The 15698-nt window shown below is 47.7% G+C and overlaps 1 protein-coding gene across 1 annotated transcript in view; it reads left to right on the forward strand.

The window, feature by feature from the left end:
* LOC122927086 overlaps nucleotides 1-15698 on the forward strand; it is a 640428-nt gene that overhangs the window by 579864 nt on the left and 44866 nt on the right. Inside the window, exons 24-25 of the mRNA XM_044278664.1 lie at nucleotides 1359-1591; nucleotides 1795-2081. Of these exons, the coding sequence (XP_044134599.1) occupies nucleotides 1359-1591; nucleotides 1795-2081 (520 nt within the window). The remainder of the gene's footprint in view (nucleotides 1-1358; nucleotides 1592-1794; nucleotides 2082-15698) is intronic.

A 15698-nucleotide genomic window follows, 5' to 3' on the forward strand; every position in this document is an offset into this window, starting at 1 on the left:
GATGTACTGTCTCTGGCATGCATTAATAGTATAAGCACCTCTACATTACGAGGAATAGCAGTACAGTTAGGGCTTTTTTTTTTTCAATTCCCTTATCACCTCTGGGATACCTAGCAAGCAGTACAGTTAGTCTTTTGTCTGCGGACAACTTTAATTGTCCCCCCTCCCCCACCATCCCCCTAATACGCTCTCATTCATCTTAGGAAAATTAGATAACAGTGTCATTGAAGTGTTTAATTATAATCTTATAAAGAGTCCTGCAGCATTAGGTGAACCATCACTGTGGCATCTGTGACACTTCCTATGACATCCTCAGCTAGCCCCACTCGGTATTATGTATGCATACAGAGCAGAGAGTGTATCTGCAAGTAGACTTTTAAGCTGTATTTTCTCTCACACTCTTCTCTCTGCAATAATCATACCACTACACATCCCCTCTCTATGTCATGTTTGGAACAAACCTTGTGAAACATTCCAGACCAAAGCATGCTGGGTTTGGTTAGAAAACTTAGCAAGAAAACAGGAATTCTGTATGTAAACATCCTGCCAAGATGCAGTGATGCCAAGAACAGGGGAAGGAAAGTGCTGACATGAAAAATGGGTATATGGGCCAAACATATGCAGTGTATGGGGTACTCTGAGCAGATAAAATAAAATGGTATTCTGCAACCAGAGAACCTCTTTAAGCATTGATTGGAGGGATTAAGTATTTGCAGGGTATGTTATCATCACTTTCAATGGCTTTTGTTGTCTGAAGTGTCAATTAAAAATTTGCTGCAATTCTGTATTTAATGCATTAAATGTCAGGCACGAGAAAGAGAGTAGATTCATGGGGAACACCTACAAAAGCTTGAACCTGCAGCTCTACAGGTAGACTTGTGAGTGAACATAAATCTAGGACGAGCATGCCATATACCTAACAGACTACAACACCTGGGATTTAGATTTAGTTATTTCATACCTTGGGGTTTGGGGACTTTACAATAGGTGACTTATCATCAGAATAGGTCATCAGTATCAGATTGGTAGGGGTGCAGCTCCTTCAAACCCCCTTAATCAGCTGTTTGTAGGAGGTGCTGTGCAGTAACCAAGAGGTAGAAATGGTGCTCTAATTCAATTCGATAGGAGCACCTGTGTAGTAGTTTGCAGAGAGTTTCCAGATGTCTATATCTAAGTGAGCTATAAAACAGTTCCATGAAAAATCAAACTGAAGCTATCTCTTGCCTTTACACAGTTCTCACAGTGGACACCTCAGTAGACTAGAATTTGAGGTGTGTTGATTAATTCCATGTGACATATTTCAGAACATTCTGCTCCTATTTTACACACAACTGACAGATCTTCCCTCTGTTTTTCAGCCTCTCTATGAACTCTCCAGGACTTTACCGCTGCTCAGAGTCTGAAATTCAGTTCCACGTGACCCAATCAGTAACTATAGAATATGAGCTGGAGTCATGGAGTAACTACACTGAGATCCTACAGAATCTGTATGGTGGATATGAGATTATTGGTCCTCTCTTCAACATAAAATCCAGATTAGAACCTAACGTGGTGTCTGCGGTCTATTTACCTCATTGTCTATGTCTAGGAGGTAATGTGCAATATTACAAACCATCACCTGTAGACCTGAGATATAAAAACTGCCATATGACCTTATACGACCTCACGACCAAATGCATGATGGAACCAATAAACCAATTAAGATTGAACATAGAAAAAAATGTTATCTTATTTTCTCATTTTTGCTAAATTAATTTTGTCTCAATTCATTTTTTTTCTATAAAATATTTGTAGGTTTTATGGGAGACAAATCAATCATTAAATGTTTTCACTACAAGGATGATAACTTGGCTTTGGAAACACCGACCAGAATGGAAGCCATGTATGCCGTGCTGGAAAATCCCACCTTCTCCTGTTTTGGGGTTATTCTATATCCCCTGAGCATTTTACAAGAAATAAGAAAACTCATTCCTTGTCATGGAATGGCTCTGTTATTCTGTAATACGATTACCAGGGAGGACCTATCACACAGGTATAGAATCCATCTGTATCTACTGCCGAGGATCCACACACTGGAAAAGGTATCTCCTCCATTCCTTCATTATCTAAAGAATAAATCAACAAAAGAGAACTGGTACCATGGAATACCCAATAAAATGTATCTTTATTTAGCATAAAAACATAAAAAAGATAAATATATCTTTTTATAGACAAAAATACATATACATAGAGACCATACAGGGTGCCAACAGAGAATAGTCCACAATAGCTGTTATATTATTATTAACTAGTCATGTGGTATTATATATTTGAAGTGTGAGATATCGCTGATAATTCGTTTCAAGATCAGCATACCATATCTAAGCTGTCTCTAAACATCAATGCCGCTGTCTCTCACTTCAAATACACATAGCATCACTGGGATCGGGGTGTGGATGAAACTATATTTGCAGAGTTGGCGCCATATGTTGTTCACAGCCTATTGCATATTCTATGATATAAGTGCCAGCACTGGTTAGCGTTTGTCTCTTACCCCAAAATCCTGTGATTCAAATGTGGTCAGTCTCTGCTAGGCATTCCTCATCCTCGACGCATGTTTCGCTTATTGCTTCCTCAGGAGGATTCAAGAATGAAAGAAAATTTTTTAAAAATTCCAAATTCTGTCAAGTTATTTGTGCTTGTTTTTGGCATAGCTGTCCTTAGTCTTATATAAAGATGAGCAAATCGAAGGTGACAAAGTGGAATTCTATTGGAATTTCAGGAATTATTCAATTTGCACAGAATCCAAATTTCCTCACGCTTCGTTGTAACAAATTGCATTTTTTTTCCTAAAATGGCTGCTGCACATGTGGGGACATGGAGCAAGGATCTCTGGGAACGAGGGATCACCATCACCCACAATTAGAGATGTCGAACGCAAATTTCTACAAATGTTTGCGAACGTGCGAACCGGGCGAACCGCCATTGACTTCTATAGGCAGGCGAATTTTAAAACCCACAGGGACTTTTTCTGGCCACAATAGTGGTGGAAAAGTTGTTTCAAGGGGACTAAGGCTGGGTTCAAACTTGAGCGTTTTAAAAGCGCGTTCAAACGCGCTGTAAAACGCTCAACACATGAAAACCAATGCTTCCCTATGGCCCTGGTTCTCACTTGAGTGTTTTACAGCACGTTTGAACGCGCTGAAAAACGCCCTACGCTCAAAAAAGTTCTTGAGCTTCTTTGGGGCGTTTTGTCGCGCGTTTGCGGCCATTGGATTGCATAGGAACGCGCAAATATGTTCTTTTGCGCATTTGTGAGCAGAAAAACGCGCGTACGAACGTGCTTTTGGCACATAGCAACAGGCAATAAAAGGCCACACCCTAGTGAGAGGCAAATGTCTAGCCTGACCAAGATGCAACAATTGCCGCAATTGGTCGCCTTCTGGAGAATTCCATGACTGCAAACAATCCACTCTCCCAACACACATGAAATTTCCCACCTGCATTTCTCTCTCATTAGACACCTTTCATATAGACAGGGCTGTATTTTCATTGGACAACACTGCTGTCAATCACACAAACGCGCGTAATACGCGCATTGACTATGGACAAAAACGTGCATAAAACGCGAGACAAAAACACGCGTTAAATGCACATATCAAATACGCTCAAGTGTGAACCCAGCCTAACACCTGGACTGTGGCATGCCGGAGGGGGATCCATGGCAAAACTCCCATGGAAAATTACATAGTTGACGCAGAGTTGGATTTTAATCCATAAAGGGCATAAATCACCTAACAATCCAATTTTTTTTTGAACAACGTGGTTTAAAACATCCAGTGTGTGTATACGATCAGGTATGATGTTGTATCGATCAGGTAGTGTAAGGGTTACGCCCGCTTCACAGACATTGAGAGACCAAACTCCCCTTTAAATGCACCGCAAACAACCGCAAACAGTCCATTTGCCCAACCGCAAACTTCACATTTGCACAAGGTTGGATACCAAGCTAGCCATGTCCCGTTGATGTCATTGAAGGTTTCTTCCTCCACCCAGCCACGTACAACACCAAGGGTCCCCGAAAGGTGAATTGAATAGATTTTTCGAATGGGGAGATGGTTAAAAAAAACACTGGCTCCCTCCCCTTTGTTTGAATCTACGGTCACTGCGTCTGCGCCGTGCAATTTACTGTCCCACCCGATATGAGTGGTATTTTCTATAGTTCACTCTTCTCAACAGTTTAATCCCTGTTACGTCCCCAATCTGGGGTCCTTTATTAAATGGATTTTTCGAACGGGGAGATGGTTAAAAAAACGCTGGCTCCCTCCCCTTTGTTTGAATCCACGCCACGGTCACTGCGTCTGCGCCGTGCAATTTACTGTCACACCCGATATGAGTGCTATTTTCTGTAGTACTATTCTCATCAGTTTAATCCCTGTTGCGTCCCATATCAGGGATTGCCTTTTGTGAAAAGAAATTTAGGCCGGGTACCTTCGACTGCCTTCACAGTGACAGACCAAACTCTGATACACCAAACTGAATTGATTTTAGGAACCGGGAGATGGAAAAAGCAGCTTGGTCGGTCCTCTTACTCCCAAGTTGGGGCACTGCGCGTGCACGGAGCAATGTGCTGTGACACCCTATATGAGTGGTGTCTTAACTAGTCCAATTTCTATCAGTTTAATCCCTGTTACGTTCCCTATCCGGGGACGTGTGTCGAATTGATTAACCATTGTCGAATTAACGAACCATTACGACATCCTGGAATAATTTAGTTCTGAGCTTACAAATACTCGTTGACGGCTTTTTCTTGTTGGAGCAGGCGGTCGAACATTAGGAGTATTGAATTCCAACGTGTCAGGCTGTCGCAAATCAAGCGCCTCACTGGTATGTTGTTTCAGCGCTGAATGTCTGAAAAGTGTGCCATGGCCGTGTAGGAACGCCTGAAATGGCCACACACCTTCCTGGCCTGCTTGAGGACGTCCTGTAAGCCTGGGTACTTAGACACAAAGCGTTGTACGATGAGATTCAACACATGTGCCATGCACGGCACATGTGACAACTTGTCCAAATTCAATGCCGCCAACAAATTGCTTCCATTGTCACACACCACTTTCCCGATCTCCAGTTGGTGCGGGGTCAGCCACTGATCCACTTGTGCGTTCAAGGCGGACAGGAGTGCTGGTCCGGTGTGGCTCTCTGCTTTCAGGCAAGTCAACCCCAAGACAGCGTGACACTGTCGTATCCGGGATGTGGAATAGCCCCTGGGGAGCTGGGGGGATTCAGTTGATGTGCAGCCAGACGCCGCAGCAGAAGAGGACTCAGCCGAGGAGGTTATGGAAGAGGATGGAGTAGGAGGAGTAGAGGAGGTGGCAGTACGCCTGCCTGAAAGTCGTGGCGGTGTCACCAACTCCGCTGCAGAGCCACGCATTCCATGCTTGGCAGCCGTCAGCGGGTTGACCCAATGCGCAGTGTAGGTGATATACCTGCCTGACCGTGCTATTCAGACCAGGTATCAGTGGTCAGATGGATCCTTGCCCCAACACTGTATGCCAGAGATGCCCTGACTTCCTTTTCAATCCCTGAGTAGAGGTTTGGGATTGCCTTATTAGAAAAAAAAATTTGTCTGGGTACCTTCCACTGTGGTGTCCCAATAGCGACAAATTTTTTGAAGGCCTCAGACTCCACCAGCTGGTATGGTAAAAGCTGGCGGGCTAAGAGTTCCGTCAAGCCAGCTGTCAGACGCCGGGCAAGGGGGTGACGCTGTGACATTGGCTTCTTACGCGAAAACATTTCCTTTACAGACACCTGACTGTGGGCAGATGAGATGGAACTGCTGAAGGTGAGAGGCGTAGTGGCGGGTGGTTGAGAGGGGGCAAGGAGGACAGCAGTGGTTGACGTGGCTGAAGATGCTGAACCAGGAGGAGGATGGTGGCTTTGAGCTTGTGTGCTGCTTCTACTCGTCATCATGTGTTGATCCCATAGGCGTTTGTGATGTGCAATCATGTGCCTTCGCAAAGCAGTTGTACCGAGGTGGGTGTTGGATTTCCCACGACTCTGTTTCTTTTGGCACAGGTTGCAAATGGCATCGCTGTTGTCAGAGGCAGACACACAAAAAAAATGCCACACTGCTGAGCTTTGCAATGATGGCATTCTGGTGGTGGCAACAGCATGCGTTGATTGGCGTGCTGTCTGGCTGACCATGGGTCCCGATACATGCTGTCTGACTGTGCCACTAGCTCCTTGCGACGACCTCCCCCTGCATCCAACTCGTCTCCTCCTTCTTAGGGATGAGTGAACTCGAACTGTATAGTTCGGGTTCGTACCGAATTTTGGGGTGTCCGTGACACGGACCCGAACCCGGACATTTTCGTAAAAGTCCGGGTTCGGGTTCGGTGTTCGTCGCTTTCTTGGCGCTTTTGTGACGCTTTCTTGGCGCTTTTTGAAAGGCTGCAAAGCAGCCAATCAACAAGCGTCATACTACTTGCCCCAAGAGGCCGTCACAGCCATGCCTACTATTGGCATGGCTGTGATTGGCCAGAGCACCATGTGACCCAGCCTCTATTTAAGCTGGAGTCACATAGCGCCGCCCGTCACTCTGCTCTGATTAGCGTAGGGAGAGGATGCGGCTGCGACAGTAGGGTGAGATTAGGCAGATTAACTCCTCCAAAGGACTTGATTATTGATCGATCTGCAGCTGTGGGTCATTGAGCTGCTGATACTCAATTGCTCACTGTTTTTAGGCTGCCCAAACCGTTTGTCAGTCACTTTTTTCTGGGGTGATCGGCGGCCATTTTGTGTCTTGTGGTGCGCCAGCACAAGCTGCGACCAAGTGCATTTAACCCTCAATGGTGTGGTTGTTTTTTGGCTAAAGCCTACATCAGGGTGAAGCTGTCACACCAAGTGCATTTAACCAGCAATAGTCTGTTTATTTTTTGGCCATATACTACATCAGGGGCAAGCTGCGCCTGTCACCAAGTGCATTTAACCCTCAATGGTGTGGTTGTTTTTTGGCTAAAGCCTACATCAGGGTGAAGCTGTCACACCAAGTGCATTTAACCAGCAATAGTCTGTTTATTTTTTGGCCATATACTACATCAGGGTCAAGCTGCGCCTGTCACCAAGTTCATTTAACCCTCAGTAGTGTGGTTGGTCAAGCTGTCACACCAAGTGCACTTAACCATCAACAGTGTGGTTATTTTTTGGCCATATCCCAGTCTAATTCTGTCAGTAAATCTATACCTGTCAACCAGCGCCTAAATACTAGGCCTCAAATTTATATCCAGCTAAATCTGTCGTTACCGCTGTACTGTTGTGGCTGGGCAAGTCATTTAGTGTCCGTCAAAGCACATTTTTTGTTCTGGGTTGAAATACAATTCCCAATTTAGCAATTTCATAATTTTGTGGTTTCTGCTGTATCAGAGCTATTTGAAATCTATCCCTAAAAGGGTATATAATATTCAAGGTGCACATAGGGTCATTCTGAATAACTTCACACACACGCTACTGTGCATTTCCAAGTCTAATTCCGTCAGTAAATCTATACCTGTCACCCAGCGCCTAAATACTAGGCCTCAAATTTATATCCCGCTAAATCTGTCGTTACTGCTGTATTGTTCTGGCTGGGCAAGTTATTTAGTGTCCGTCAAAGCACATTTTTTGTTCTGGGTTGAAATACAATTCCCAATTTAGCAATTTCCTAATTTACTGGTTTCTGCTGTATCAGGCCTACTTTAAATACATCCCTAAAAGGGTATATAATATTCAAGGTGCACATAGGGTCATTCAGAATAACTTCACACACACGCTACTGTGCATTTCCAAGTCTAATTCTGTCAGTAAATCTATACCTGTCACCCAGCGCCTAAATACTAGGCCTCAAATTTATATCCCGCTGAATTTGAATACAATACATTGGGCCAAATAATATTTTTGTTGTTGTGGTGAACGATAACAATGAGGAAAACATATAGTAAGGGACGCGGACGTGGACATGGTCGTGGTGGTGTTAGTGGACCCTCTGGTGCTGGGAGAGGACGTGGCCGTTCTGCCACATCCACACGTCCTAGTGTACCAACTACCTTAGGTCCCAGTAGCCGCCAGAATTTACAGCGATATATGGTGGGGCCCAATGCCGTTCTAAGGATGGTAAGGCCTGAGCAGGTACAGGCATTAGTCAATTGGGTGGCCGACAGTGGATCCAGCACGTTCACATTATCTCCCACCCAGTCTTCTGCAGAAAGCGCACAGATGGCGCCTGAAAACCAACCCCATCAGTCTGTCACATCACCCCCATGCATATCAGGGAAACTGTCTGAGCCTCAAGTTATGCAGCAGTCTCTTATGCTGTTTGAAGACTCTGCTGGCAGGGTTTCCCAAGGGCATCCACCTAGCCCTTCCCCAGCGGTGGAAGACATAGACTGCACTGACGCACAACCACTTATGTTTCCTGATGATGAGGACATGGGAATACCACCTCAGCATGTCTCTGATGATGACGAAACACAGGTGCCAACTGCTGCGTCTTTCTGCAGTGTGCAGACTGAACAGGAGGTCAGGGATCAAGACTGGGTGGAACACGATGCAGGGGGCGATGAGGTCCAAGACCCCACATGGAATGAAGGTCGTGCCACTGACTTTCACAGTTCGGAGGAAGAGGCAGTGGTGAGACCGAGCCAACAGCGTAGCAAAAGAGGGAGCAGTGGGCAAAAGCAGAACACCCGCCGCCAAGAAACTCCGCCTGCTACTGACCGCCGCCATCTGGGACCGAGCACCCCAAAGGCAGCTTCAAGGAGTTCCCTGGCATGGCACTTCTTCAAACAATGTGCTGACGACAAGACCCGAGTGGTTTGCACGCTGTGCCATCAGAGCCTGAAGTGAGGCATTAACGTTCTGAACCTTAGCACAACCTGCATGACCAGGCACCTGCATGCAAAGCATGAACTGCAGTGGAGTAAACACCTTAAAAACAAGGAAGTCACTCAGGCTCCCCCTGCTACCTCTTCTGCTGCTGCCGCCTCGGCCTCTTCTGCTGCTGCCGCCTCTTCCTCCGCCTCTGGAGGAACGTTGGCACCTGCCGCCCAGCAAACAGGGGATGTACCACCAACACCACCACCACCTCCGTCACCAAGCGTCTCAACCATGTCACACGGCAGCGTTCAGCTCTCCATCTCACAAACATTTGAGAGAAAGCATAAATTCCCACCTAGCCACCCTCGATCCCTGGCCCTGAATGCCAGCATTTCTAAACTACTGGCCTATGAAATGCTGTCATTTAGGCTGGTGGACACAGACAGCTTCAAACAGCTCATGTCGCTTGCTGTCCCACAGTATGTTGTTCCCAGCCGCCACTACTTCTCCAAGAGAGCCGTGCCTTCCCTGCACAACCAAGTATCCGATAAAATCAAGTGTGCACTGCGCAACGCCATCTGTAGCAAGGACCACCTAACCACAGATACGTGGACCAGTAAGCACGGCCAGGGACGCTATATCTCCCTAACTGCACACTGGGTAAATGTAGTGGCAGCTGGGCCCCAGGCGGAGAGCTGTTTGGCGCACGTCCTTCTGCCGCCAAGGATCGCAGGGCAACATTCTTTGCCTCCTGTTGCCACCTCCTCCTTCTCGGCTTCCTCCTCCTCTTCTTCCACCTGCTCATCCAGTCAGCCACACACCTTCACCACCAACTTCAGCACAGCCCGGGGTAAACGTCAGCAGGCCATTCTGAAACTCATATGTTTGGGGGACAGGCCCCACACCGCACAGGAGTTGTGGCGGGGTATAGAACAACAGACCGACGAGTGGTTGCTGCCGGTGAGCCTCAAGCCCGGCCTGGTGGTGTGCGATAATGGGCGAAATCTCGTTGCAGCTCTGGGACTAGCCGGTTTGACGCACATCCCTTGCATTCACAACTACCCCGACATGTCAGAGCTGCTGCATAAAGTGCGGGCCGTCTGTTCGCGCTTCCGGCATTCACATCCTGCCGCTGCTCGCCTGTCTGCGCTACAGCGTAACTTCGGCCTTCCCGCTCACCACCTCATATGCGACGTGCCCACCAGGTGGAACTCCACCTTGCACATGCTGGACAGACTGTGCGAGCAGCAGCAGGCCATAGTGGAGTTTCAGCTGCAGCACGCACGGGTCAGTCGCACTGCGGAACAGCACCACTTCACCACCAATGACTGGGCCTCCATGCGAGACCTGTGTGCCCTGTTGCGCTGTTTCGAGTACTCCACCAACATGGCCAGTGGCGATGACGCCGTTATCAGTGTTACAATACCACTTCTATGTCTCCTTGAGAAAACACTTAGGGCGATGATGAAAGAGGAGGTGGCCCAGGAGGAGGAGGAGGAGGAGGAGGAAGAGGGGTCATTTTTAGCACTTTCAGGCCAGTCTCTTCGAAGTGACTCAGAGGGAGGTTTTTTGCAACAGCAGAGGCCAGGTACAAATGTGGCCAGCCAGGGCCCACTACTGGAGGACGAGGAGGACGAGGATGAGGAGGAGGTGGAGGAGGATGAGGATGAAGCATGGTCACAGCGGGGTGGCACCCAACGCAGCTCGGGCCCATCACTGGTGCGTGGCTGGGGGGAAAAGCAGGACGATGACTATACGCCTCCCACATAGGACAGCTTGTCCTTACCCCTGGGCAGCCTGGCACACATGAGCGACTACATGCTGCAGTGCCTGCGCAACGACAGCAGAGTTGCCCACATTTTAACGTGTGTGGACTACTGGGTTGCCACCCTGCTGGATCCACGCTACAAAGACAATGTGCCCACCTTACTTCCTGCACTGGAGCGTGATAGGAAGATGCGCGAGTACAAGCGCACGTTGGTAGACGCGCTACTTAGAGCATTCCCAAATGTCACAGGGGAACAAGTGGAAGCCCAAGGCCAAGGCAGAGGAGGAGCAAGAGGTCGCCAAGGCAGCTGTGTCACGGCCAGCTCCTCTGAGGGCAGGGTTAGCATGGCAGAGATGTGGAAAAGTTTGTTAACACCACCACCTGATACGCAACGTGTTAGCAGGAGGCAACATTTCACTAACATGGTGGAACAGTACGTGTGCACACCCCTCCACGTACTGACTGATGGTTCGGCCCCATTCAACTTCTGGGTCTCTAAATTGTCCACGTGGCCAGAGCTAGCCTTTTATGCCTTGGAGGTGCTGGCCTGCCCGGCGGCCAGCGTTTTGTCTGAACGTGTATTCAGCACGGCAGTGTCACGGCCATGGCTATGAACGTGACTCTCTAACCGCATGCGGTTGCCTGCGGTTTCGTGTGGGTTAAAACCACAGGTGAGGGCCGCTGGCGTGTGGCTTAACTTGTGGTTGCCGCGGGCAACTGTTTGTCTCATGTGTATGTGCAGCAGCAGCCTGAGCGTGGCTAGGCAGCTTGCTGCAGTTGCATGCGGTTGCACCTAGCAACCTCTATGTTAGGTGTGTGTATTTTGTAAGCACTTGTAGTTTGTCTGGGGAGTGTCACGGCCATGGCCATGACCGTGACTCCTGAACCGCATGCGGTTGTCAGCAGTTTAGTTTGCTTGTCAATCACGGGTGAGGCCTGTGGTTTCTGCCTCACTTGTTGTTGCCGCTGGCAACAGTATGTATGTGGCAGCTTGTTATGCTGTGCATGCGGTTGTGTGTGATATCTGTGTAGGTGTGCACTTGTGTTTATGTATTGTGTGCACTTCCCCTTTAAGTTGGTGTTTTCCCTTCTGTGGTGCTGGAAGGGTTAACTCCCTTCCCAGTGTGTGTGTGATGTCACTGGGTGTGTCCGGCTGTGGGGTGTGGCTTCTTGGCCTATATAGCCTGAGTGTCTAGCAAGGCTCAGTAGGTTGCTTCAGCCCTGCTAGCTGGAGCAGCCTCCTGTGTATTTGACCTGCCTGTGAGAGCCACCCCTGTGGTCATAAAAAATAATTGTCGTTATGTTTGATGTCTTCATGCGTGTGTGGTTGTATGTTGTTCTGTTGGGACTTTCTTATGTTTGGTGCAGCTCACGGTTCTGGTTTCCTGTCTGCTCAGGGATCCAGTCAGCAAGGCTGTGGCAGGTTGGTGGAACTGGGTGTTCGCCTGCCATTCCCGTGAGGCTGTTCATGTTCCCTCTTTTCCCAACAGCTTGGCCATTGAGACTCCTGCTCCTCCGTGCCAAGGAGGAGTAGGTTGTCTTACCCAGCTCCTAGCTCAGGGACCTGCGGAGGGTAAGACAGGGCTCCGAGGTTCCTGCGCATGGGTCCTCCTACCTTAAAGGTCGGCCCATGCAGGTTAGGAGTTAGGGTCAGGGTAGGGATGCGTGAGGAGGTGACCTGCTCCCTATCCTGTTCTCATGGCCGAGTAGCCACTACACCACCTGGCATCGCACGGCTCAGGGTTTCCCCCATCCCCAGCCGTGACAGGTAGGGGGCGTCATTACAGACAAACGCAGCCGCCTGTCTACAGCCAATGTGGACAAGCTGACGTTCATAAAAATGAACCAGGCATGGATCCCACAGGACCTGTCCATCCCTTGTGCAGATTAGACATTAACTACCTCCCCTTAACCATATATTATTGGACTCCAGGGCACTTCCTCATTCAATCCTCTTTTTATTTTCATTTTGCCATTATATTGCGAGGCTACCCAAAGTTGAATGAACCTCTCCTCTGTCTAGGTGCCGGGGCCTAAATATATGCCAATGGACTGTTCCAATGTTGGGTGACGTGAAGCCTGATTCTCTGCTATGACATGCAGACTAATTCTCTGCTGACATGAAGCCAGATCCTCTGTTACGGGACCTCTCTCCTCTGCCTGGGTGCTGGGCCTAAATATCTGACAATGGACTGTTGCAGTGGTGGCTGACGTGAAGCATGATTCTCTGCTATGATATGAAGACTGATTCTCTGCTGACATGAAGCCAGATTGTCTGTTACGGGACCTCTCTCCTCTGCCTGGGTGCTGGGCCTAAATTTATGAAAATGGACTGTTGCAGTGGTGGGTGACGTGAAGCCTGATTCTCTGCTATGATATGAAGACTGATTCTCTGCTGACATGAAGCCAGATTGTCTGTTACGGGACCTCTCTCCTCTGCCTGGGTGCTGGGCCTAAATATCTGAGAATAGACTGTTGCATTGGTGGCTGACGTGAAGCCAGATTCTCTGCTATGATATGAAGACTGATTCTCTGCTGACATGAAGCCAGATTGTCTGTTACGGGACCTCTCTCCTCTGCCTGGGTGCTGGGCCTAAATATCTGACAATGGACTGTTGCATTGGTGGCTGACGTGAAGCCTGATTCTCTGCTATGATATGAAGACTGATTCTCTGCTGACATGAAGCCAGATTGTCTGTTACGGGACCTCTCTCCTCTGCCTGGGTGTTGGGCCTAAATATCTGACAATGGACTGTTCCAGTGGTGGGTGACGTGAAGCCAGATTCTCTGCTATGGGACCTCTCTCCAATTGATTTTGGTTAATTTTTATTTATTTAATTTTTATTTTAATTCATTTCCCTATCCACATTTGTTTGCAGGGGATTTACCTACATGTTGCTGCCTTTTGCAGCCTTCTAGCTCTTTCCTGGGCTGTTTTACAGCCTTTTTAGTGCCGAAAAGTTCGGGTCCCCATTGACTTCAATGGTGTTCGGGTTCGGGACGAAGTTCGGATCGGGTTCGGATCCCGAACCCGAACATTTCCGGGAAGTTCGGCCGAACTTCTCGAACCCGAACATCCAGGTGTCCGCTCAACTCTACTCCTTCTCTCTGTCTCCCCTTCTGAACTTTCCCCCTCTTCTTCTTCTCTTCGAGCAGGCACCCACGTGGCATCCACGGACACATCGTCATCATCAACCACTTCACTTGTATCTGACGCTTTAGCAAAGGAAGCAGCAGCGGGTACAACATCATCATCATCATCACACTGTACGTCCATGTGTGTAATGCTGCCTGACTGAGACATATCCCTGTTATCTACATCCCCTGGCAATAATGGTTGTGCATCACTAATTTCATCCAACTGATGTGTAAATAACTCCTCTGAGGGATCAAGTGAAGCGGTTGTGGTGACTGTGGTGGTAGTGGTGGTGGTGGCGGGGGGGAGAGTGGTAACTTGAGAGCAGGTGACCAAAGCTGAGCTGGAGGAGGATGGTGCGTCAAGGTTCTTAGTGGAAGTTGTTGAAGATTGGGTGTCCTGTGTACCAGTCAACTATTTTCTCCGAATTTTTTTGGTTCAGGGTACGTGGCCTCTGAACACTGGGCATTATTCCAGGGCCAGTAGAAATCACAGCACCACGAACATGACGGCCCCTGCGGCGTGGCCTGCATCTGCCTGTCATTTTTTATTAGATAAGTGGTACACTAGATATTAGTATTAGTGTTACACTAGATAAGGTACTGTGTCACCCTATACAAGTGGTGGGCAGTGGGCACAGTACAGTCTGTGTGGGCCTGACACGCACTGGCTTGCAAATGTGATTAGATCACAGAAAATCCGTTTTTTGGGGGTTATTGTTTTGACAGATCAGAGGAAGGGCAAAATAATCAGCGACGTCAACAAAACCTTACTGCTGACACCCTCTCCACTCTGTCGGGGGCTCTACTTGCATAAGCGTTTAATAGAACAGGTTCTGTAGACATCTATCTGGAATCGGCTGCCGAAGTTGTAAAAGGAGTGTGCTTCTCATTGACGCTACCATTAATCTGTAACGCTGAGTTCACACTTCAGTTATTTAGTCAGTTTTGTTAGTTTTGGCCCCAAATAAGTGAGGTGTGCAGTGATTCTAAGAGTGATGCCTGTCATCTGCATGTCATACGAACTCACATTGTTATTTCACTACCACAGCAGACTCCCTATGTGTGTTACTGCAAGGCACAGTGTTCTACACCACTATAAAGGCTCTCTGCAGCCAGGAAATAATTTTGGATCGAATCATTTCAGAAAATTCGGCAAACCAGTCAAATAAATTTTTTTTTTTAATTCGCTCATCTCTAGTCTTATATATGGTCAACTGTATTTACACTCATTCCTTAAAGAGTAGATGAGCAATATCATTTTGGAGGCGGATGGATGCCCAGCACTGCCACCGATCGGCTGTTTGTGGCAACAGTTTGTGCAGGAAGTAGTAGATAACACAGTGGAAGAAGAGAGCTCGATTCCTTGTGTAGTGGCCATGCTGAGTTAGTGCAGCTCAGCTTCAGTTCCCCTGAGAGGTTGAACAGCTACAACTGGAATTATCTCCAATCTCAGCTACTAGAAATAGGTGGCAGCTGCATAACACAGTCGGTGCACACCCTGCATCAATGTTGATGGTATTATGTAATTATGGATGGTAATAGCACAATGGATGGTATACTATATGGAGAAAAGTATTGGACACGTGTCTTAATAATTGAATTCATGTGTTTAATTAAGTCCATCACCAAACGTCTATAACTTCCAGGCTCTAGCCATGCAGTCTTCCATTACCACAGTGTATAACATCCAGCCCCTAGCCATGCAGTTTGCCATTACCACTGGTGTATATAATCCATCCTGTAGCTATTCAGTCTGCCTTTCCAAACATTTGTGAATAAATGGCACATTCTAAAGAGCTCCCTGGATTCCAGTGTGGTGCAGGAATAGGAAGACATCGTTACCACAAGTCAGTTTGTGAAATGCCTTGCTTCCTAGATATTCCACCATCACCTAAGAGTGGTATTATTGACAAGTAGAAGGAACCATAGTAACTCAGTGACAAAGTGGAAACCATGTAAAGTT

The sequence above is a fragment of the Bufo gargarizans genome, chromosome 2 (genome assembly GCF_014858855.1).
Source record: "Bufo gargarizans isolate SCDJY-AF-19 chromosome 2, ASM1485885v1, whole genome shotgun sequence".
In the NCBI taxonomy this organism is placed as follows: Eukaryota; Metazoa; Chordata; class Amphibia; order Anura; family Bufonidae; genus Bufo; species Bufo gargarizans.